General features: G+C 52.7%; 1 protein-coding gene across 8 annotated transcripts in view; it reads left to right on the top strand.

Annotated features, from left to right (window-relative positions):
- The window catches only part of FARP2 (FERM, ARH/RhoGEF and pleckstrin domain protein 2), a 96228-nt gene that overhangs the window by 17371 nt on the left and 54606 nt on the right, over positions 1–24251 (top strand). For all 8 annotated transcript variants that reach the window (XM_070069925.2, XM_051829378.3, XM_089328783.1 and 5 more), the window contains 4 exons: positions 18289–18393; positions 18907–18949; positions 20548–20626; positions 22758–22855. In XM_070069925.2, coding sequence (XP_069926026.1) covers positions 18289–18393; positions 18907–18949; positions 20548–20626; positions 22758–22855 — 325 coding nt within the window. The remainder of the gene's footprint in view (positions 1–18288; positions 18394–18906; positions 18950–20547; positions 20627–22757; positions 22856–24251) is intronic.

The raw sequence follows: 24251 nt of genomic DNA, 5'->3' as shown, positions 1-24251 counted from the left end.
GCTGCAGTGGCCGGGACTAAGGCAGGCTGAAGCCAGGAGCTTTATCTGAATCTCACGTGGGTAACGGGCCCAGACATGTGGGCCATCTTCCACTGCTTTGGGCCGGCATTGTAGCTCAACAGGTAATGTGATGCCAGCATTCCGTATGGGTGCCGGTTCAAGTTCAGCTGCCCCACTTCTGATCCAGCTCCCTGCCAGTGGCCTGGGAAAGCAACGGGAGATGACCCGAGTGCTTGGGCCTCGGCCCCCATGCGGGAGACCCAGATGAAGCGCCTGGCCTCGGCCTGCTTCAGCCCTGGCCGTTGTGGTCGTTTGGGGAGTGACCAGCAGATGGAAAATCTCTCTCTCTCTCTCTCTCTCTCTGTTTCCCTCTCTCTGTAACTCAGACTTTGAAATAAATAAATTGATCTTTAATAAATAAGTAAGTAAATAAAAGGGATGTGAACATTTAAAAATTGCGTATCAGGGCTGGCATTGTGGTATAGCAAGTAAAGCCAGCGCCTGCGACACTGGCATCCCATATGGGCGCCTGTTCGAGTTCTGGCTGCTCTACTTCCACTCCAGCTTCCTGCGAATGCAGTTGGGAAAGCAGAAAATGATGGCCCAAGTGCTTGGGCCTCTGCACCCACATGGGAGGCCCAAAGTAATCTCCTGGCTTTGACCTGACTCAGACTCTGACCTCTATCTCTGTCTTCCCTCTCTCTCTCTGCCTTTCAAATAAATAAATCTTTTTAAAAAATGGCATATCATTAAATATATATATATATATATATATATCAGGCTTCAGTAGCACTTTTGCCTTTAGACTGATACGGTATACTGAAGCAGTATTCTTTTTAAAATTACCTATTTTCACATGTATTGCATAAATACATTACCTATTCTAGTTTCTTCAAATTGGTGTAAAATTACATCTTTGGGGCAGGCATTTGGCCTGGTAGGGTGCAGGGCGCCTGGGATAGATTTCCGGCTTCAGCTCCGCTCGTGCAGGCCTTGGAGGCGGCAGTGGTGGCTCAGATAATGGGTCCCTGCCTGCACCTGGGAGCCCTGGGCTGAGCTCCCAGATGCCAGCTCTGGCACTCCCTAGCTATTGCCAGCATCTGGGGAGTATGCAGTGGGTGGGAGATCCCTCTCTCTCTCTCTGCCTGTCCAATAAATAAATACAGTTTAAATGAAATAATATGTTTAAAAGCTTTTCTTGCTCTTAATGTTAAAAAAAAAAAATAGGCCAAGAGAATTAAAGCCAGCTGCAGCACAAGGTTTCTTTTGCTTGGGGGCTGCATCTAGAAGCTGGGGTACAGTGCAAGGCAGTGAGGACACAAGGGAACCTCCCTGAGGCTCTGGGGCTGCCTGGCTGTAGAATGCCTGGAGGGGAGAAACCCCTCCCACAGGATCTGGGGTGGGGTCAGATGCAGCGAGCTGGGGGGTTGAGTCTTATCTGAGAGGAGATCAAGGATCACTTCAGCAGAGCTGCCGACTGAGACCCATGGAACCGGACCTGTGGAACCGGACCATCCTGTTGGGAGGAGGCAGCCCTGGAACCCTGCAGAGCTGGCTGCACCCACACCCCCACCCCGAGCCTCTCCCACAGGAGACCCCTTAGAGGCCTGGGGACTGGTGCCCTCTGACACACACATTTTGCTATGGTCTGGGCTCAGAATTTCAGAAGAAAGGTTTGTTTTTTTTTTTTTTTAAGATCTATTTATTTGTGTGTGTTTGTTTTTAAGAATTATTTATTTTACTTGAAGGAGTTACACAGAGAGAGAAAGAGAGGCAGAGAGAGAGTCTTCCATCCGCTGGTTCACTCCCCAATTGGCTGCAATGGCTTGAGCTGTGCCAATCCAAAGCCAGGAGCCCGGAGCTTCTTCCAGGTCTACCATGCGGGTGCAGGGGCCCAAGGGGTTGGGCCATCTTCTACTGCTTGCCCTGGCCATAGCAGAATGCTGGATAGGAAGTGGAGAAGCCGGGACTCAAACCGGCACTCATATGGGATGACGGCACTACAGGCGGCAGCTTTACCCACTATGCCACAGCGCCAGCCCCCTATATTTATTTGAAAGACAGAGTTACACAGAGAGAGAGAGGTCCTCCATCCTCAATTGGCCGTATCAGCCGGAGCTGGGCTGATCCCCCCCCGCCACGCTCCTGTTTAAGATTTATTTGTTTATTTGAAAGGCAAAGTTACAGAGAGACAGAAGCAGAAAGATAGAGAGGTTTCCCATCCACTGGTTCACTCCCCAAATGGCCACAACAGCTGGAGCTTGGCTGATCCAAAGCCAGGAACCAGGAGCTTCTTCTGGGTCTCCCATGTGGGTGCAGGGGCCCAAGTACTTGGGCCATCTTCCGCTGCTTTTCCCAGGCCGTAGTAGAGAGCTGGATTGGAAGTGGAACAGCCAGGACTCAAACCAGCACCCACACTGGGTTCTAGTCCCAGTTGCTCCTCTTCCAGTCCAGCTCTCTGCTGTGGCCCAGGAGGGCAGTGGAGGATGGCCCAGGTGTTTGTGCCCCTGAACCCATGTGGGAGACCAGGAAGAAGCACCTGGCTCCTGGCTTCGGATCGGCGCAGCACTTGCTGTAGTGGCCATTTGGGGAGGGAAGACCTCTCTGTCTCTCTCTTACTGTCTGTAACTCTACCTGTCAAATAAATTAAAAAAAAATCTTTGAAAAAAAAATAAAAAAACCAGCACCCATATGGGATGCTGGCACTGTAGGCAGCAACTTTACCCACTATGCCACAGCACTGGCCCCAGAAGAAAGTTTTAAAATGGTATTATTTAGGGTCTGCTTTTAGAGGATCTTTTTTTGTTCTGCTTAATGAGCTTTAGCAACTAAAACTAGGACCTAACAGAGAGGAAAAGCACAGTTTGTGAATGAGTCTTAAGATGCAGCCCTGAGAAACTCTTCCTGAGCGTGCACCCCTCTGCCCAGGCCGCCATGGGTGCCATCCTGAAGGCTGAGGGTGTCCTCACTGGCATCAGAACCTAGCAGGTTGGGCTCAGGTGGTCGTACTCTGCTGCCCAGTGCCTTGTCCCCCTCAGCTGTGCTGGTCAGCTTTGCTGACTAGCAAGCCTCCCTAAAACTTAGTAACTTCAAACAACCAACACTGGGGCCAGCATTGTAGTACAGTGGTTTAGGCCCCCACCTGTGACGCCAGCATTCATTATGGGCTCCAGTTCAAGTCCCAGCTGCTCCACTTCGGATCCAGTTCCCTGCTAGTGTGCCTGGGAGTTCAGTTGGGGACACGCAGGTCTTTGAGCCCTGTGCCCACATGGGAGACTGGGACCAAGGACTGAACTAACTGATGGAAGATCTCTTTCTCTCTGTTCCTCTGCCTTTCAAATAAATAAATCTTCAAACACATACACACACAAATATTTGATAATTCCCACACAACCATGTGCTGTTTTGGTGCTGCTTCTGGACTGGACTGAGCTGGCCTTACCGGGGCCAAGGCTGCAGGGCTGTGGCGTCCAGCACTGGCAGGCCCCTGGCCAAGTGGGTGTGTCTCAGGGAAGCCGCCCTCTCCTGGAAGGCAGGTTCTGGGGGAAGGGGCATCACTGAATCCACTTGTGTTTGGAGCTGTGCCTTGCTCATGAATAACATCAGAAGTTAGATTTGGCTGACATGCTTGCTGTAGCAGTGTTTTCCAACCTCGCGGATTCGGTGTTGCTTGGGCAGGTTTGTTGTTTTGTTTTTGATTTGTTGTCACTTGAGTCTTGAGAAGTAGTAGTGTCTGTCCAAGGGGTGGGCTTGGGAATAGCAGCTTCCGGGAGTACATGGTGGCAGAGCTGACCACGGGACCCCACCCTCCAAGATGATGCTGAAAGCTTCTAGTTGAAGGACCTTTTTAACTTAGGGGATAATTTGACGTTTAGCTGTTTTGTTTGTTTGTTTGTTTGTTTCTGTGAAAAGCAGAGTTATGGAGAGAGAGAGGGGGGGAGAGAGAGATCCATTTCCATCTGCTGGGTTACTCCCCAGGTGGCCACAACGTCTGGTGCTGGGCTGATCCGAAGCCAGGAGCGAGGAGCTTCTTCGGGACCTCCCTTGGCGCTTGGGCCGTCTTGCACTGCTTTCCGGACACATTAGCCGTTAGCAAGGAGCTGGATCAGAAGCAGAGCAGTGGGGCGGGGGGGGGGGGTGGTGCTTATTTGGGATGCTGCCACAGGTGGCAGCTTCACCCACTACGCCACAGAGCCAGTTCCAACATTTAGCTATTTTAAAAATACTTTTGGGACGAGCATGGTGGCACAGCCGGTTAAGCTGCTACCTGCGATTCTGGCATCCCTTATGAGCTCCAGTTCAAGTCCTGTCTGCTCCGTTTCTATCCAGCTCCCTGCTAATGTTTCTGGAAAAGCAGTGGAAAACCGCCCGCGTCCCTGCATCCCTGGCCCCCACGCAGGAGACCCTGATGCCGCCCACGCTCCTGATTTCGGCCTTGCCCAGCTGTTGGATCCATCTGGGGAGTGAACCTGTGGATAGAAGTTCTGTCTCTGCCTTTCCCTCTCTCTTTCTGTCTCTGCCTCTGTCTCTCTGTGACTCTCCTTTTCAAATAAATAAATAAATCTTTAAAACAAAAAATGGGGAGGGGGCGTTGTAGCATACTGGATTAAGCTGCTTCCCGCAACACCAACATCCCACGTGGGCACCTGTTTGAGTCCTGGCTGCTCCACTTCTGATCCAGCTCCCTGCTAGTGTGCCTGGGAAAGTACTCAAGAATGACCCAGGTCCTTGGGCCCCTGCACCCACATGGGAGACCTGCTCCTGGCTCCTGGCTCCTGGCTCCTGGCCCCTGGCTCCTGGCTCCTGGCTCCTGGCTCCTGGCTCCTGGCTCCTGGCCCCTGGCTCCTGGCTCCTGGCTCCTGGCTCCTGGTTCCTGGCCCCTGGCCCCTGGCTCCTGGCTCCTGGCTCCTGGCTCCTGGCTCCTGGCCCCTGGCCCCTGGCCCCTGGCCCCTGGCTCCTGGCTCCTGGCTTCAGGCTCCTGGCCCCTGGCTTCAGGCTCCTGGCTCCTGGCCCCTGGCTTCAAGCTGTTGTGCCCTTTGGGGAGTGAATCAGCAGATGGAAAATTCTTTCTCTCTCTCTCTCTCTCTCTCTCTCTCTCTCTCTCTCCTCCCTCCCTCCCTCCCTCCCTCCCTCCCCACCTCCCCGCCTCCCTGCCCCCTCTGTAACTCTGCTCTTCAAATAAAACAATCAAAAATAAATCAATTAATTAAAAAAAAAAAATACTTACTTTTTGCTTTAATACAAACCTAAGTCCAGAGCAGCATGGGCTCAAGGCTGCTGTGCTGGGTCTCCTGTCTGCAGCCAGTGAGCCAGCCGTGGCCACCCGTCAGAATGGTGCATTCATGGGTCCCATCTTGCAAAGCTGTGTCCCACCTTGCAAGTGGGCTGTGCTTGTGCTTTCTTTTTCGTATTTGTTTAAGATTTTATTTATTTATTTGAAAGGAAGAATTACAGAGAGAGAAGGACAGAGAGGTCTTCCATCTGTTGGTTCACTCCCCAAGTGGCCACAATGACTAGAGCGGGCCAATCCAAAGCCAGGAGCTTTTTCCAGTCTCCCAAGTGGGTGCAGGGCCCCAGAACTTGGGCCATCTTCTGCTGCTTTCCCAGGCCATAGCAGGGAGCTGGATCAGAAGTGGAGCAGCTGGGACTCGAACCAGCACCCATGTGGGATGCCGGAGCCGCAGGTGGTGGCTCAACCACTGTGCTCCAGCGCCGGCCCAGAGCTATATGTTCTTTAACACCATCTGGACGTTGCCTTGTCTGGGTGCTGAACACACTGCGGAGCTGCAGCGCTGTCGGCGGCAGCCGTGTCTGTGCGTGGGAAGGCGCTGGCCCTGGGTGATTGAGCCCCGCCCTGGCAAGGGCCTTCTCTGAACACTTGCTTCCCTCACGCATCCTTCATGGTCCAGGCAGCTGCCGAGGGGAGGTGCGTGTCTCCCGCTGCCTGGAAGCTGGCGCGCGGCAACGGTGGAGCTCCAGGTGCTGTTGTGCCCACGGGCGGGGGAGTCCTGCACCTGGGCTGGCCACTGGGGCTCAGGTCTGGCGCGCGTGCGTGATCTTGGTTATTTTTCATTCTCATGTTCTCCTTTTCTCTGACATACACAAAAGTTGAGCACGGGCTTGCTTTCGCTCTTCTCTTTTTTTCTGAAGAATCACGGAAGCTCTCGCTTCCCTGCACACATGAGCACACGGGGATATGTCTGCATGGAGGCAGACATTTTCAGTGAACAACTCCAGTGGAAACTTCCTGCCTCCACCCTGGCCGGGGAGGAACGGTTGAAATTCCAGAAAGTATCACAGCCAGATGTTTGTCACCGTTCCCACATGCGCGTCCTAAATCTGGCGGATAAATGCAGAGCTCGCATTGCCCTGGCCTCAGAAGGAGGTCAGAACTCAGCATCTAGGGTCTGGAGATAATGGCAGAGGTTTTGTGCAAAGCTCTGCACGTCTCTGGGTACACAGCTATTATGTGGCTCTGCCCTCACTTTTAAAAACCTGCAGTTTTCCCTGGAAAGTTGATCTTGACTGTGGTGCCCAGGAATGTGGCAGAGATGTGGAAATGTTCGCTCTTGTCTGGGAGCAGTCGGCACACACACGTGCACACACTGGATATCCCAAGCACAAGCAAGGCTGGTGTGCTGCAGCCTGGGCTGGGGACACCCGCCGTGGGTCCCCGTTGGGGTGCGTGTGCATTGCCCCAGCTTTGTGACAGAGTGACAGTTGTTGCAGGATCTCAGCTGTCCCAGAAGCAGTACTGCTGCCCAGGAACCTTGACTTGCAAGCCCATCTCTCGAGCCCCCAAGGCTCTGGCCATCAGCGATCCGTGCAGGAGATGACAGTGGCCTCCATGATACCTGGGACTTCTCCCAGCCCAGAAGGCCGGCCTGCGTCCTCACCTGGCACTCCCACTTCTGATCAGGAAGGGAATCGGATTCTATTGAGCTTTGATTCCTGGGAGCTGAGCTGGGCTGCTGGGCTGCTGGGCTTGGAAGCACTGTCGGCTGCAGCTCTCTCCTGCCTTCCCTGCCTGAACTGCCTGTAAGCAGGCTGCACACTGCGGGTGTGTCCTGTGTGCTCACGCGTGTAAGTGCAGTGTTGCTATGTGTGTCCAGTGTGCTCACGTGTGTAAGTAAAGTGTTGCTGCGTGTGTCCTTGTGCTCATGTGTGTATCTGCAGTGTTGCTGTGTACCTCCTATGTGTGTCCTCGTGTGCTCACGTGTGTAAATGCAGTGTTGCTGCGTGTGTCCCTGTACTCATGTGTGTATCTGCAGTGTTGCTGTGTACCTCCTGTGTGTGTCCTCGTGTGCTCACGTGTGTATATGCAGTGTTGCTGCATGTGTCCCGTGTGCTCATGTGTGTAAATGCAGTGTTGCTGTGTGTGTCCTGTGTGCTCACGTGTGTATCTGCAGTGTTGCTGCGTGTGTCCCTGTACTCATGTGTGTATCTGCAGTGTTGCTGTGTACCTCCTGTGTATGTCCTTGTATGCTCCTGTGTATATCTGCAGTGTTGCTGTGTGTGTCCTTGTGCTCATGTGTGTATCTGCAGTGTTGCTGTGTGCTTCCTATGTGTTCCCCGTGTGCTCATGTGTGTAAATGCAGTGTTGCTGTGTGCTTCCTATGTGTTCCCCGTGTGCTCATGTGTGTATCTGCAGTGTTGCTGTGTGCTTCCTGTGTGTCCCCGTGTGCACAGGTGTGTATCTACAGGTTGCTGTGTGTGTCCCCGTGTGCACAAGTGTGAGAGCCTGAGTTGTGGATGAGCCCGTTCTCAGCCCTCCATGAATGCTGTGGCATTACTCTCTCCTTGGCCCATGGGGGAGCACGCAGTCACGGTGCCTTTTCCGTGTTGTCCTGCTGGTCCTGGTTCTGTGTGCCTCTTCCTGCTCTCCTTCTCCCCTCTACCTGCCAGACACGGAGCCTGACCCTGGAGCGACTCCCAGCTCATCCTGACCCCTGCCTCCAGCCCAGTCTGTGTGGCCTTTCACACCCAGCTGGGGTCCAGGCTTGCCAAGGGCTGGTCAGGTTGCCCTGGGCATGGTGCTGGGGCGGGCTTGAGAAGAGGCAGGCGCACTCCCCTGCCTGAGTCCCCACTGGGCTGTAGCCATCTCTGGGCACCTGTCGCTGCTGCCATTTCTTTCTTTCTTCTTTTTTTTTTTATTTGACAGGCAGAGTTAGACAGTGAGAGAGACAGAGAGAAAGGTCTTCCTTCTGTTGGTTCACCCCCCAAATGGCCGTCACAGCCGGTGCACTGCGCCGATCCAAAGCCAGGAGCTTCCTCCTAGTCTCCCATGCGGGTGCAGGGCCCACGCACTTGGGCCATCCTCCACTGCCCTCCCGGGCCACAGCAGAGAGCTGGACTTGAAGAGGAGTTACTGGGACAGAACCAGCGTCCCAACCGGGACTAGAACCCAGAGTGCCAGCACCGCAGACAGAGGATTAGCCTAGTGAGCCGCGGCGCCGGCCTGCTGCCATTTCTTGCTCTCTGTTCGTTGGTTGTTGATGAGAACAAGTGCAGCTCTTCCTTCTCCAAGCCCAGGGGCTCTGTGGAAGCTTGCACCTGCCGTGCGGGTCCCTAGATTCTGCTAGCTCTGCTAGAGTTCATCTCCAGTCCTGAGAGAGCTGATCCTGTTCCTGATCGTCTTCAGGCGTGTGGAGTAACCCAGACTAAACGGCGAGCGGTGGAAATGTAGTTCTCTCTTCTTTCCAAGAAAGCATTCTGTTTTCACTTTTTTTAATCATTTTTTTTCCTGAAAGGCAGAGGCAGGTCTTCATCTGCTCCCTGTGTGCCTCAGATGCCTTCAATGGCCAGATGGCAAATTGAATTAAGAAATAGCTTACAGATTATGTTACGTCTTAGCATCATATAAAATTTAACTTGTTAGCGTGTCAATATGAAAAATAAAAACAGGTCCCCTGAGTCTCCCATCAGCTTTTGCTGGGAGCCTAGGGTGCTGTGCTGAGTCCCCGGCACGAGTCCATCCAGAACACTGAGACCTGGAGCCCAGGGTGCTGTGCTGAGTCCCCGGCACATGTCCATCCAGAACAGTGAGACCTGGAGCCCAGGGTGCTGTGCTGAGTCCCCGGCATGAGTCCATCCAGAACAGTGAGACCTGGAGCCCAGGGTGCTGTGCTGAGTCCCTGGCATGAATCCATCCAGAACACTGAGATCTGGAGCCCAGGGTGCTGTGCTGAGTCCCCGGCACATGTCCATCCAGAGCAGTGAGACCTGGAGCCCAGGGTGCTGTGCTGAGTCCCTGGCACGAGTCCATCCAGAACAGTGAGACCTGGAGCCCAGGGTGCTGTGCTGAGTCCCCGGCACATGTCCATCCAGAGCAGTGAGACCTGGAGCCCAGGGTGCTGTGCTGAGTCCCTGGCACAAGTCCATCCAGAGCAGTGAGACCTGGAGCCCAGGGTGCTGTGCTGAGTCCCTGGCATGAATCCATCCAGAGCAGTGAGACCTGGAGCCCAGGGTGCTGTGCTGAGTCCCCGACACATGTCCATCCAGAGCAGTGAGATCTGGAGCCCAGGGTGCTGTGCTGAGTCCCTGGCACAAGTCCATCCAGAGCAGTGAGATCTGGAGCCCAGGGTGCTGTGCTGAGTCCCTGGCACAAGTCCATCCAGAACAGTGAGATCTGGAGCCCAGGGTGCTGTGCTGAGTCCCCGGCACATGTCCATCCAGAGCAGTGAGATCTGGAGCCCAGGGTGCTGTGCTGAGTGCCCAGCACATGTCCATCCAGAACAGTGAGATCTGGAGCCCAGGGTGCTGTGCTGAGTCCCCGGCACGAGTCCAGAGCAGTGAGACCTGGAGCCCAGGGTGCTGTGCTGAGTCCCTGGCACAAGTCCATCCAGAACACTGAGACCTGGAGCCCAGGGTGCTGTGCTGAGTCCCTGGCACATGTCCATCCAGAACAGTGAGACCTGGCAAGAATGCTCATTTGTTCTGGGAAATTGGTGATGCTATTTTTAATTAGTCAAAGGAGGTTATAAAATAATTATATTTTTCTGTTGTATGTTCTATATTTTCTACCCTAGAAAGCTTTTTTCATATTTTTCAAGTTATAAATACACACTCAAAAAAATGCAGTCGGTATAGAAGTATATGGAGAAAAAAGTTTTCTGTTTCTCTATACCTACAGATAATCTCTGATAATTTGGTCATATGCATTTACCTCACATTTGTGTGTGTGCACTTGTACACACACGATCATCCTGTGTGCACTTGTACACACAATGATCATCCTGTGTGCTCTTGTACACACACACACGATCATCCTGTGTGCACTTGTACACACACCATCATCCTGTGTGCGCTTGTACACACACACATGATCATCCTGTGTGCTCTTGTACACACAATGATCATCCTGTGTGCTCTTGTACACACACACACGATCATCCTGTGTGCTCTTGTACACACACCATCATCCTGTGTGCACCTGTACACACACCATCATCCTGTGTGCACTTGTATACACACACATCATCCTGTGTGCACTTGTATACACACACATCATCCTGTGTGCACTTGTACACACACACATGATCATCCTGTGTGCTCTTGTATACACATCATCATCATCCTGTTGCACTTGTACACACACACATGATCCTCCTGTGTGCACTTGTACACACACACATCATCATCCTCTGTGCTCTTGTATACACATCATCATCATCCTGTGTGCACTTGTGCACACACAATGATCATCCTTTGTGCACTTGTATACACACACATCATCATTCTGTGTGCACTTGTACACACACATTATCATCCTCTGTGCTCTTGTACACACACATGATCATCCCGTGTGCATTTGTACATACACACATGATCATCCTGTGTGCTCTTGTATACACACATATCCTGTGTGCACTTGTACACACACATGATCATCCTGTGTGCACTTGTACACGCACACATTATCATCATCCTGTGTGCACTTGTACACACACATGATCATCCTGTGTGCACTTGTGCACACACATGATCATCCTGTGTGCTCTTGTACACACACGATCATCCTGTGTGCACTTGTACACACACATCATCATTATCCTGTGTGCACTTGTACACACACACACCATCATCCTGTGTGCACTTGTACACACACATTATCATCATCCTCTGTGCTCTTGTACACACACACACATTCTTTGTGCACTTGTACACACACCATCATTCTGTGTGTGCTTGTACACACACATCATCCTGTGTGCACCTGTACACCATCATCCTGTGTGCACTTGTACACACACATTATCATCATCCTCTGTGCTCTTGTACACACACACACATTCTTTGTGCACTTGTACACACACCATCATTCTGTGTGCACTTGTACACACACACACATTCTTTGTGCACTTGTACACACACCATCATTCTGTGTGCACTTGTACACACACCATCATCCTGTGTGCACTTGTACACACACATCATCCTGTGTGCACCTGTACACACACCATCATCCTGTGTGCACTTGTACACACACACCATCATCCTGTGTGCACCTGTACACACACATTATGGTCACCTTGGTACCACTGCTGTTTTCCATTTGATTAGCAGCCTGTTCATTCCATTCTCACTCGCTGCCTTTGTGGCCTAGAATTCAGCCATGCTCTGTGTCACATTCAGGGTCCCTTGCCTTTTTTGTGTCTCCTGTGGGCCTGGTATAACCGTGCCAATCTTTTATTGTCAGACTTTCTGGATTGTTTCTTTCAGATATGCTTCTTACATACTCCTAGTGGCCAATACTGAGTGTGTACCGCATTCTAAAACACTTCGTGGTTTTATTTCATTTGATCCTCACTTATTAGCCTTTTTACTAGCTCTGTCTTACTCTTGAGAAAGTACAAAGAGTTTTTCAGACCTCCCCCAGGTGGCATTTGGCACTGTGGCTGAGATGCCACTTGGTTCCTCCGTCCTACCCCACACCTGGGCTCACACACCAGCTCTGCTTCTGATTCTTGCGCACCCTGGGAGGTAGCGAGTGATGGCTCAAGTACTTGGGTCCTTGTCACCAACGTGGGAGACCTGCACAGAGCTCCAGTCTCCTGGCTTCAGCCTGGCCCAGCACTGGCCATTGTGGGCCTCTGAGGACTGAACAGGAGACCGGAGCTCTCTTTCTGTCTCTCTGTCTGCTTTCAAGTAAAATTACAATGAATAAGCAGGGGCCCAACACTGAGGCACAGCAGGTTAAGCTACCACGTAAAATCCTGGCACCCATATCAGAGCTCCCGGCTGCTCCGCCTCTCGTCCAGCTCCCTGCTAATGTGCTTGGGAAAGCAGAGGTCATGACCTCCTAATGCTTCGACCCTTGACACTCACGTGGGAGACCCAGATGGAGCTCCTGGTGTCGGCCTGACCCAGCTTTGGTCAGTGCAGCCGTGTGGGAATGACCCAGCAAATGGAAGAGCTCTGTCACTCTGCCTTTCAAATAGAAATTTAAAGGTCATTTTTCAATAGCTAAGTAAAGTTTAGAAGTTCATCCAATCAGGGAGTTAGGGGAGAAGGGAAACAGGCATCTTCATTGGAGAGGAGAGGTGAGGCTTGTGTGTGAGACGGTGTCATCTACGTACGGGAAGTCTCGAGGGGTCCACCTGAGAAGCCCAAGCTGCTGGAACTAATAAGAACTTTCAAAGTCAATATACAAAGATCAATTTAATTCTAGATACTAGCAATGAATAATCCTAAAATGAAATTAAGAAAACTAGTCCACTTAAAAACATCAAAGGGGCCAGTACTATGGCATAGAGGTAATAGTGTAACACATAATCTCAAAACTTAAGCACTGCAAACCATGAAACTGTTGAAAGAATGAGAGCATTTCAGGCACGGAAAGCCAAGACGCTGTGGCAAAAACTGTCCTACATGAAGGACCTCTGTGGGTGAGACTCCAGTGAAAAGTTTTCAAAGTGGTCAACAAAAAAGAATGTTCTTTTTCCTGAAGGGAGGAGAGACCTTCCACTTTGTTGATGGTCTTATCTAAATACTGATGGAGTTTGTGGATTCAAAAGGGTTCATAGCCTAGGCAGCTCATGTCTAGAGCCCTGGGTGGTCATACATACGAGTGTTAATTGTTAAATTAACAGCAGGAGTCACTGTGCACTAGCCTCCCATGCAGAACCTCTGTCCTCAAAGAGTTGTATTAGGAGAGTTAGCAATAAAACTTGTTTTCAGAGATTTATTCCATTTTAGTGGATTAAGTGGAGGATATACTTACGTCTCATAAATTCTAGTTGGGCCAAAGTGTCCAACTCCACTGCTTGTTTTCTTAGATGCTTCTTTAATTAATGATGAAACTTGTTCCCAAAGACTTGCTTTCTCCTAATGTAGTAAGTGAGGGATATGCTTATGTCTAATAAGCTACGGTTACGTCTAAGTGCTCCCAAGAGATGAATCACTCTTGGGTGCTTATTTAAAGTTAATTATTTCCTAAAAAAAAAAAAAAAAGTGAAATTAACTTCAAGATGCAATGACTTTGAACAGTCCTTGTCTTGACCGTTGAGAAACAGTTTCATCCTCCTCCTTTTTGAATTTTTCTTTTGCTTTTTTCTTTCTTTTATCTTACAAATTAATGAACTCTTTACTTACTATAGACATAATCTTCTGTGCATAAAGTTAACTGAAAATAGATCTTACTATGAAATAAGACTGGAAATGGAGGAAGAAGAGGGATGGGAATGGGGGTGGGAGGGCAGGCATTGTGGGAAGAATCACTATATTCCTAAAATTGTACTTAAGAAATGCATGAAATTTGTATTCATTAAATAAAAGGTAGAAAAAGAAAGAAACCAGAAACGATTAAATAAATGGAACGACAGGCAGTGCTCATGGATCAGAAACTAATGCATTAAGGTGGCAACACGCCACACCCTCTACAGGCTAAGGTGGCAACACGCCACACCCTCTACAGGTTAAGGTGGCAACACGCCACACCCTCTACAGGCTAAGGTGGCAACACGCCACACCTTCTACAGGTTAAGGTGGCAACACTCCACACCCTCTACAGGTTAAGGTGGCAACACGCCACACCCTCTACAGGTTAAGGTGGCAACACACCATGCCTTCTACATGTTTTTGTTTGTTTGTTTTTGACAGGCAGAGTGGACAGTGAGAGAGAGAGAGAAAGGTCTTCCTTTGCTGTTGGTTCACCCTCCAATGGCCGCCGCAGCCGGCGCACTGCGGCCGGCGCACTGCGCTGATCCGATGGCAGGAGCCAGGTGCTTCTCCTGGTCTCCCATGGGGTGGAGGGCCCAAGCACTTGGGCCATCCTCCACTGCACTCCCGGGCCACAGCAGAGAGCTGGCCTGGAAGAGGGGCAACCGGGACAGAATCTGGTGCCCCAACTGGGACTAGAACCCCGTGTGCCGGCGCCGCAAGGTAGAGGATTAGCCTAGTGAGCCACGGCGCCAGCTTCCTCTACATGTTAAGGTGGCAATACACCACACCCTCTACAGGTTAAGGTGGCAAGACGCCACACCTTCTACAGGTTAAGGTGGCAACACTCCACAAACTCTCCAGGTTAAGGTGGCAACACTCCACGCCCTCTACAGGCTAAGGTGGCAACACTCCACGCCCTCTACAGGCTAAGGTGGCAACACGCCTCGCCCTCTACAGGCTAAGGTGGCAACACGCCTCGCCCGCTAGACTTGACATGCGGCCGCCCATCAGAATCTTGGCTGGCTGTTTTGCATGAATTGATAAGCTGATCAGATTATGTGGAAATGCAAAGGATAGCCAAGAACAGTCTCAGGAAGAGAAGCATGTTGGGAGCTTGACACTGTCCCTTACCAGACCTTCAAGCTGCACAGATGGCCACAGTGTGGCCGTGCTGGGGAGATGCACGTGTGTGCAGATCAGCAGAACACACTGGAGAGGCTCCAAGTAGGCCCTTGCACTTCCAGGCCAATTGCTTTTTCTAAAGCCGGTTCAGTGGGAAAACTGCTGAAACAGGTGGGTGTGTACCACGCACTGCCGGCCTCAGAGAGACCACCCTGGAGCAGCCCAAGCACAGGAATCCACGGAGGATGACGGAACAAACCCAGGACTGCTGAGTGTAACTGTCACAATTTTTATTTAATTATTTGAAAGGTACAGAGCTTCTATCTGCTGGTTCACTCCCCAAATTCCCACAACAGCTGGAGCTGGGCCAGGGCAAAACCAAGAGCCGGGCACTCAATCCGGATCTCCTAGAAGGGTGACAGGGACCCAAGTACTTGGGCCACCTGCTGCCTCACAGAGTGTGCTTTAGGAAGAAGCCGGAGTGAAGAGCAGAGCTGGGCCTTGAACCCAGACGCTCCCATGGGGATGCTGGCATCCCAGGCGGTGGCTTAACTGCTACACCAGTGCCAGTCCCCAGAGCATTCACTGGGGACTTAAAGACAGAAACAGTAGGTAGCAGTGAGGCCAGAGACAAAGGGTTTTTTAGGCCGGCGCCACGGGTCACTAGGCTAATCCTCCGCCTAGCGGCGCCGGCACACCGGGTTCTAGTCCCAGTTGGGGCGCCGGATTCTGTCCCGGTTGCCCCTCTTCCAGGCCAGCTCTCTGCTGTGGCCAGGGAGTGCAGTGGAGGATGGCCCAGGTGCTTGGGCCCTCCACCCCATGGGAGACCAGGAGAAGCACCTGGCTCCTGACAGATCAGCGCAGTGCGCCGGCTGCGGCGGCCATTGGAGGGTGAACCAACGGCAAAGGAAGACCTTTCTCTCTCTCTCTCTCTCTCTCACTGTCCACTCTGCCTGTCAAAAAAAAAAAAAAAAAAAGGGGGGTTTTAGGTAGCCATGGCCTGAAGCTGCCAGGGTCCCAAGTACTTGGACTGTCACTGCTGCCTTCCCAGGCACATTGTCAGAGAGAGACCATACCCCGAGAAGCCACAGACTCTGGGTGATGAGGGAGGCAGTCTCTACGGTGTTGCTGGTACGGGGCTGCTCCCACACATGGCAGCAAGACGACGGAAAGCCCTTGGCCAGGGCGAGCAGCCTCTGGGCGAAGAGCTGTCTGCCAGCCCTGCCAGCAGGCTCCAGCGCAGGGGTCTTGAGTTGCCTGGAGCAGCTGGAAGAGAAGCTGCTGTAGAATGAACACGGACACAGACCCGTGAGCTCTGGGTTGCCCGGGTCTTGCGGTGGAAATGACCGTGGTGCCTGCGGAGCTCCCCGTGGCTCTCTTGCCTGAGAACAGGCATGCAGCCACACCTTCTCCTGTGTGGGGCAGGAGCTCCGAGTGTGGAACCGCAGCCTCGGCGCAGGACATCCGGAGTCCGGGGGGCTGAGGGGAGGCCCTGCCACGCCCAGGTGACTTCCTGCGCTTCTGTGGCCTGTGAGTTTTCTCGGTGGCTTTGGGCGTCAAGTGCGCTGTTCTAAAAGGAAAGCTGGGCTCAGCTTGTTCCAGGGAAGGCGTGGAGCAGCTGTGCCTGGGCGAGGAGCTGCAAGTGGGCCCAGGAGGGACAGAGCCGTGAAGGAGCTGCCCACAGCCTGCAGACAGAGAATAAAGGAGGCCTTTGTGGGCCTCACTTCCGCCCCAATGCCATCCAGACAGAGTCTCGTGTGCCTTCATCGCTGTGGGTTTCCAACAATGTGCTTTGTGTCTGAGCTCGGGGAGGACGTGCGCTGGGAGCTGCGGGCTGTTTCGTTTGTTGCGTTCTTGCTGCTGCTCCCCCAGCCTGTGCGGGAAGCACCGCCCAGGAGCTGCTGCCGAGCACAAGGCCTCACGTCCTGGCGGCAGCCGTGGCTTCAGCGCTCTGGGCCTTCCAAGTCCGGGGCGCATCCAGTGCACTTGTTGAGCACCAGTGAGAGAGCCAGTGCAGGATTCCTGTGCTTTCCAGCAGAAAGGGAATTTTAAGAACGGGAGATGTGGGAGGGCAGAAAGGGCATGTGAAAGGCATAAGTGACCCGAAAACAAAGCTGGTGGTGACATCATGAGCAGTGGCCCGGGTCACGGGCTGTGGTGACATCGTGAGCAGTGGCCCGGGTCACGGGCTGTGGTGACATCGTGAGCAGTGGCCCGGGTCACGGGCTGTGGTGACATCGTGAGCAGTGGCCCGGGTCACGGGCTGTGGTGACATCGTGAGCAGTGGCCCGGGTCACGGGCTGTGGTGACATCGTGAGCAGTGGCCCGGGTCACGGGCTGTGGTGACATCGTGAGCAGTGGCCCGGGTCACGGGCTGTGGTGACATCGTGAGCAGTGGCCCGGGTCACGGGCTGTGGTGACATCGTGAGCAGTGGCCCGGGTCACGGGCTGTGGTGACATCGTGAGCAGTGGCCCGGGTCACAGGCAGTGGTGACATCGTGAGCAGTGGCCCGGGTCACGGGCAGTGGTGACTTCACGAGCAGTGGCCCGGGTCACGGGCTGTGGTGACATCGTGAGCAGTGGCCCGGGTCACGGACAGTGGTGACATCGTGAGCAGTGGCCCGGGTCACGGGCAGTGGTGACATCGTGAGCAGTGGCCCGGGTCACGGGCTGTGGTGACTTCACGAGCAGTGGTCTGGGTCACGGGCACTGATACACACTTCTAAGAGTGAGCCTGTGGGAAATGGTTTTGGTGAGTAAGGTCAAAAACACTGAAAATCAGGTATCTTTAAACGGCATCGTGGGAAAGATGGTGGTATACATACATACATCATGTATTACATACGTGTATTCCTCCCTGGCAGTAGGGAGATCTTGGGAGACGTTTGTAAATAACGGTTCACTGAGCTGTCATGAAACCAGTGGCTGAGAGACCAGGCCTTTCAGTAAATGTTCGAATTATTTGATAAAATGTTTACTGAAACTAAATGCAGTTTCTGTAGTCTAAAAGTACAAAGAAATATGAGTGAAAATATAAAACTGAGCATTGTTTTGGTATGAGTCTTTTTTAAAGGTGTATTTGTTTAAAAGTCAGTTAGATGGAGAGACAGAGAGGTCTTCCATCCACTGGTTCACTCCCCAGATGTCTGCAGCAGCCAGGCCTGGGCCAGGCTGAAGCCAGGAGCTTCATCTCAGTCTCCCATGTGGGTGGCAGGGGCCCAGATACTTAGCATTGCTGCTTTTCCCACACCATTAGCAGGGATCTGGAGAGGAAGTGGAACCCCTGGGAACTGACCAGCGCCAATGTGGGGTGCTGGCGTCGCAGGCGGTAGCTTTACCTGTTGCACTGTGTAGCGCTGGCCCTTTGGTATCAGTTTCATTTCCTTGCCTTGAGACCATTTGTGAATCCTTGCACCCTGGAAGGCGGAGTGAAGCCTTTGTGGGTGGGAAGCAGCCCCTGCCACCGCTTTCGTGAATCCGTGCCTCTCTCGTCCTCTCCTACAGCCCAAGTGTGACGGCCAGACCTTGCTGACCCAGGTGTGGACGCGCTTGAACCTGATAGAGAGCGACTACTTCGGGTTAGAGTTTCAGCGCGTCCAGTGCTGCTGGGTATGTGCCTTGGGTGGTTCTGGAAGCAGGCTGTCCGTCTGTCGAGAGAACTGTGGTGCTCGTGTGCCCAGACCACCTCTGTCGTCAGAGCTGCGCCTGGATTCACCACCACCGCCACGCTGCCCCACCCCTGGCCGAGTCACCGTGCCCTCCACCCCCGGCCCAGACCTTGCTGTCGGTTCGAACGTGACCAAGCACACCCTTTCCTCCTGAGTTGCAAAAACAACCTTGAGTGCGTCTTGCATGTCCTCACTGAAAGTGGACCTGGAGCAAACTGAATTTATTTATCGAAGAAGCTGATTTAAAGAACCCTGCTTCCGCCTGCTGGTTCAGACACCGTGCCGGCATGGCGAGTGGTGTCTGCCACAGACACGGGCGGCCCCTTTATGCAGAAGCCCTCTCCTGTGGTTGGTGTGTCAGCATTAGACTTTCGTGGGAGAGGAGGGTGATTTTTGCACTTGTTGTTGGAGACGCTGCTTAACGGACTTCATCTCTCCTGTTCACCCCCTTTAGATCTGGCTGGAGCCCACGAAGCCCTTCGCCAGGCAAGTGCGAAGTAAGTCCGTGCTCACCCTTCCGCCTCTGGTCACTCAGGAGCTTTGTTCTGAGAGGCTGAGTTCAAGGCATATCCCATGCTCACTGCCACCACTGCGGACAGCAGCGAAGTCGTCACCTCCGGCAGATACAGTGTGGGGCATGGGCACAGAGAGAGAGAGAGAGAGAGAGATCTCGATCAGCTCGTTCACTCCCCAAATGGCCGCAACAGCCAGAGCTGGGCCAAGATAAAGCCAGGAGCCAGGAGCTTCTTCCAGGTCTCCCACATTGGAACAGAGTCCTACGCACTTGGGCCATCTTCTACTGCTTTCCCAGGCACATTAGCAGGGAGCTGGGCTGGAAGTGGAGCAGCCAGGACTCGAACCAGTGCCCACGTGGCACTATGCCACAGCGCTGGCCCGAGCAACAGGTTTACCTGAGATGGTTCCAGGTGACTTGCCTCAGACCTGGAAGTAACAGGATACGCTGTAGGAGGGCCTCTTAATTTTGACCAACATGCAAAAATAAGTATGCAGGCTCAGTCCTGATGATGAGATTCCTCTTTTAAGCAGCATTTTAATAGTACTGTTCTGTAATTATGAAAACACCAGTAAGTTAGTTTCCTTATTAAATTTGGGGGAGTAGAGCATACGGTAATGTATTTTAGTTCTTATTGGGAGTAGTTTTGCAGGCTAAAGTCCACTCGTCTGAATCACCACACGGTGAGAAGAGGCTGGAGGTTGCTCTGTTACGCACTAACATTCCCTGGCTGTTTAGGCTGCCCTGGCCCACGGCATGAGAGCTCCTATTTTCTTTGTGGTGGAAGTTGTTTCAGTCAGTATAGTAAGTAAGGATAGCATTTTGCTTTTTAAAGTGTATGAGGGTTTCAAAAATAGTATGTTTTTACTACTACTACTATTACTACTACCACAAATTCCTTAACTTTTTGCTGATCATTTCTAATCCTAAAATATAAACAGTGGGGCTGGTGTTGTAGTATAGCAGGTTAAGCTGCCTCCTCCATTGCTGGCATCCCACTAGGGTGCTGGTCCCTGTCCTAGCTGTTCCACTCCCGATCCAGCTCCCTGCTATTGCCTGGGAAAGCAATGCAAGATGGCCCAAGTCTCTAGGCCCCTGCACCCATGTGGGAGAACTGGAAGAGGCTCCTGAATTCAACCTGCCCCAGTCCTGGCTGTGGCAGACATCTGGGGAGTGAACCAACGGATGGACAATTTCTTTTTCTCTCTCCTACTCCTATCCTTCTCCCTTTCTCTCCTTCCCTCCCTCCCTCCCTCTCCTCCTCTTCTCTCCCTCTGCCCCCAACCTTGAAACTCTACATTTCAAATAAATAACTAAATCCTTAAAAAATAAAAGTAAACAGGAATATATTTTAAAATTTTAATGTGCAATTTTCTACTTGTTTTTAAGGTTTCCTTGAGTACTGTCTGCTTTGTGCAAATCTGAAGTCTGTCTGAGTGTGCCCGTGTATGGCCGACCTTCAGGGCCACAGCCTGGGCATTTCCTTAGCATCTCATCTGGGAAGATTTGCTCTAGCACAGGGCAAAGAGAATGAATCAGAGACGGCCCTGATTTACGAAGTCTGAAATTTTCTTCCTGTAGGGCCAAAGAACACGGTGCTTCGCCTGGCTGTGAAGTTTTTCCCACCGGACCCTGGTCAGCTGCAAGAAGAGTACACGAGGTAAAGGCTAGTCCTGGACTGACTCCCACAAAGACGGGCAAGCCTGGTGTCCCCGCCAGGAGAATGGCTGCAGGCCCCTGTGCAATCACGGTGTCCATAGCACTCCACCTCCGCCCGGAAACGGTCACTTCTTTAAAGTCCAGTGTCTGTGCTGATGGTGCCTCTGCACTCTGCGTGACTGCGCTGCTGCCCGTGGAGGGTGGGCGGTGCTGCCGGCGGTTGCTTTCCAGTCTCCATGGCTGTGTCAGGGTGAAATCCACAGGAGAAAGAAAGGAAGGGGCGGTTAAACCTCTCCCACGTCAGAGTGCCTGGGTGTGGCCCTGGCCAGCCACAGCCTTCGTGGGCGTTGCCAGGAGTGAGGTAGTGGACAGGAGCGCCTGCTGTCTGAGTCTGTCTGTCAGATAAGTACACACTCTTCTCGTGAATGGAGGGGCTGACCCAGCATTCTCTACGTGAGCACAGATGTGTGCTTGGGAACGTCCCACATCCAGGTCCCCCAGCACCAGCAGCAAAGGCCAGGAAGCTTCTCTTGTGCTTTTTATTTTGTTTATTTTTGTTTTTAAATATTTTATTTATTTGAAAGAGTTAAAGATATCTTCCATGCACCGGTTTATTCCCCAAATGGCCACAATGGCCGGGGCTAGGCAAGGCCGAAGCCAGGAGCCAGGAGTTTCTTCTAGCTCTCTCACATGGGTGCAGGGGCCCAAGCACCTGGACCACCTTCCACTGCTTTTCCAGGCCATAGCAGGGAGCTGGATCATAAGTGGAGCAGCCAGGACTCCACCTGGCGCCCATATGGCATGCCAGCACCGCAGACTATGGCATAACCTGCTGCTCCACCGCCGGCCCATCTCATGCTCTTTGTAGTAGAGCCAGGCTTTGCAGCAACAGGGAATGATGTTTTTTCTAGGCCACGATTGTGAAGTTTTTTTTCCCTTGCATTTTTAATCCTTGAGCGTGTATCAGGTTTATAAATAATGAAGAACAGAGAAGCAGGGTAGAAGGCAAGGCCAGGTGTGAGTTTGGGACTGTGGCGCACAGTGGGGCAGAAGCTGGGCTCACAGATGCTGTGAGCACGCCAGCACCCCTCTCCAAGGCCATGGACTGCCAGCTGCCGGGAGCACGTCAGCTCAGCCCCCCGTCCTTGCAGGCTGACCAGCCGACCCCAAAGCTCACAGAGGTGTCTCGGGAGTGGCAGTTACTCGGCTCCTGATGTTTACTGGGATGTGTGTCTGTGGCCTACAGCTGGAGGGTAGCAGACAGTGCTCCATCAGGGTCCTGGGTCTGAGTTCTGGCATGAACTCTAGGAGGTCAGTTTTGGTTCTCTGTCCCCCCCCCTCATTAATGCATAGGGGTCCCTTTTTTAGTTTTTAAAAACTGCGTGTTTGTGATAAGCGTTTCTTTATGGAGAATAAGAAGCGTTCCCGGCCCTGTCCGCTCCCACGGCGTCTGGGCGGTTCCCCACTGGGCGGCGCGCTGTGGATGCCCGTGCCCGCACGTGCGGCTGGAACCACTCCTGTCAGCGCGCACCTCTGCTGCGTCCAGTTTCTCCCTCTCAGTCCTGCAGAGGCTGCACAGGAGCAGGAAACGCTCACAGAAGGGGCGTCACCGAGTCGAAGGGTTTGCCTGTCTCCAGTTCTAAGAGAATGTAGTGAACTTTCACAGCTTGTGTGAGTGCCCGTTCTGCTGAGGGCCGTTGTGTTTCCGCCTCAGGAGCAGCCCCTGCCACGGCAGGCTCAGTGGTCGTTTGTTAGAGTCAGCGAACACATGAATATTGTCAGCTTCGTTCTCGGAGCACACTCAGCAGGGTGCTCCAGGCGCCTGTTTCTCAGATTCTAGCCACATCTTAAGTTGTTTTATCCAAAATGGAGAGTGGCTTTGTGTGTAGCAAGTCCCAGGAGAGAACAGGCTCCCACAGCACTGCAGGGCTCCCTGGCATGGCTCGCCCCGAGCCTCTCCTGGCTGCTCTGAGGAGCTGACTCGGTCGCCTGACCTGAGGGACCACTGGCGGAAAAGGTCCTCTGTGACTGCCCCTTTCCTGAGGGCCTCGCACTTGCCCACCGTTAGCTGGGCTGCAGAGACACCTGCAGAACCTCCAGAGCTGACCTTTGCTTGTTCTGACCCCTCCTAGGTACTTATTTGCCCTGCAGCTCAAGAGGGACCTCCTGGAGGAGCGTCTGGTCTGTGCCGACACCACCGCAGCTCTCCTCACATCCCACCTTCTGCAGTGTTAGTACCTCCTCCCCTGCGCCAGCACCAGGGGGCTGCTCGGGTTGCCCACTGATGCGTGTGCACGGTCGGTGCGCCTGGTGAGACCAGGAGCGTGTGTGTAAAGTGTGTGCGTACGTGGTTGGTGTGCCTGCTCAGGGAAGTGGTACATGTGTGAAGTGTGTGTGTACATGGTTGGTGTGCCTGCTCAGGGAAGGGGTACATGTGTAAAGTGTGTGTACGTGGTTGGTGTGCCTGCTCAGGGAAGGGGTACATGTGTAAAGTGTGTGTGTACATGGTTGGTGTGCTTGGTCAGGGAACGGGTACATGTGTAAAGTGTGTGTACATGGTTGGTGTGCTTGGTCAGGGAAGGGGTACATGTGTAAAGTGTGTGTGTACGTGGTTGGTGTGCCTGCTCAGGGAAGGGGTACATGTGTAAAGTGTGTGTACATGGTTGGTGTGCCTGCTCAGGGAACGGGTACATGTGTAAAGTGTGTGTGTACGTGGTTGGTGTGCCTGCTCAGGGAAGGGGTACATGTGTAAAGTGTGTGTGTACATGGTTGGTGTGCTTGGTCAGGGAAGGGGTACATGTGTAAAGTGTGTGTACATGGTTGGTGTGCTTGGTCAGGGAAGGGGTACATGTGTAAAGTGTGTGTACATGGTTGGTGTGCTTGGTCAGGGAACGGGTACATGTGTAAAGTGTGTGTACATGGTTGGTGTGCCTGCTCAGGGAAGGGGTACATGTGTGAAGTGTGTGCGTACGTGGTTGGTGTGCCTGCTCAGGGAAGGGGTACATGTGTGAAGTGTGTGCGTACGTGGTTGGTGTGCCTGCTCAGGGAAGGGGTACATGTGTAAAGTGTGTGCGTACGTGGTTGGTGTGCCTGCTCAGGGAAGGGGTACATGTGTGAAGTGTGTGTGTACATGGTTGGTGTGCTTGGTCAGGGAAGGGGTACATGTGTAAAGTGTGTGTGTACGTGGTTGGTGTGCTTGGTCAGGGAAGGGGTACATGTGTAAAGTGTGTGTGTACATGGTTGGTGTGCTTGGTCAGGGAAGGGGTACATGTGTGAAGTGTGTGTGTACATGGTTGGTGTGCTTGGTCAGGGAAGGGGTACATGTGTAAAGTGTGTGTGTACGTGGTTGGTGTGCCTGCTCAGGGAAGGGGTACATGTGTAAAGTGTGTGTGTACGTGGTTGGTGTGCTTGGTCAGGGAAGGGGTACATGTGTAAAGTGTGTGTGTACATGGTTGGTGTGCTTGGTCAGGGAAGGGGTACATGTGTAAAGTGTGTGTGTACATGGTTGGTGTGCTTGGTCAGGGAAGGGGTACATGTGTGAAGTGTGTGTGTACGTGGTTGGTGTGCCTGCTCAGGGAAGGGGTACATGTGTAAAGTGTGTGTGTACGTGGTTGGTGTGCTTGGTC

Source organism: Oryctolagus cuniculus, chromosome 3 (genome assembly GCF_051225735.1).
Source record: "Oryctolagus cuniculus isolate XC-2025 breed Fujian yellow rabbit chromosome 3, ASM5122573v1, whole genome shotgun sequence".
Lineage (NCBI taxonomy): Eukaryota > Metazoa > Chordata > Mammalia > Lagomorpha > Leporidae > Oryctolagus > Oryctolagus cuniculus.
The sequence above is the reverse complement of the archived record's forward strand: the minus strand, read 5'-3'. Positions and strand labels throughout refer to the sequence as shown.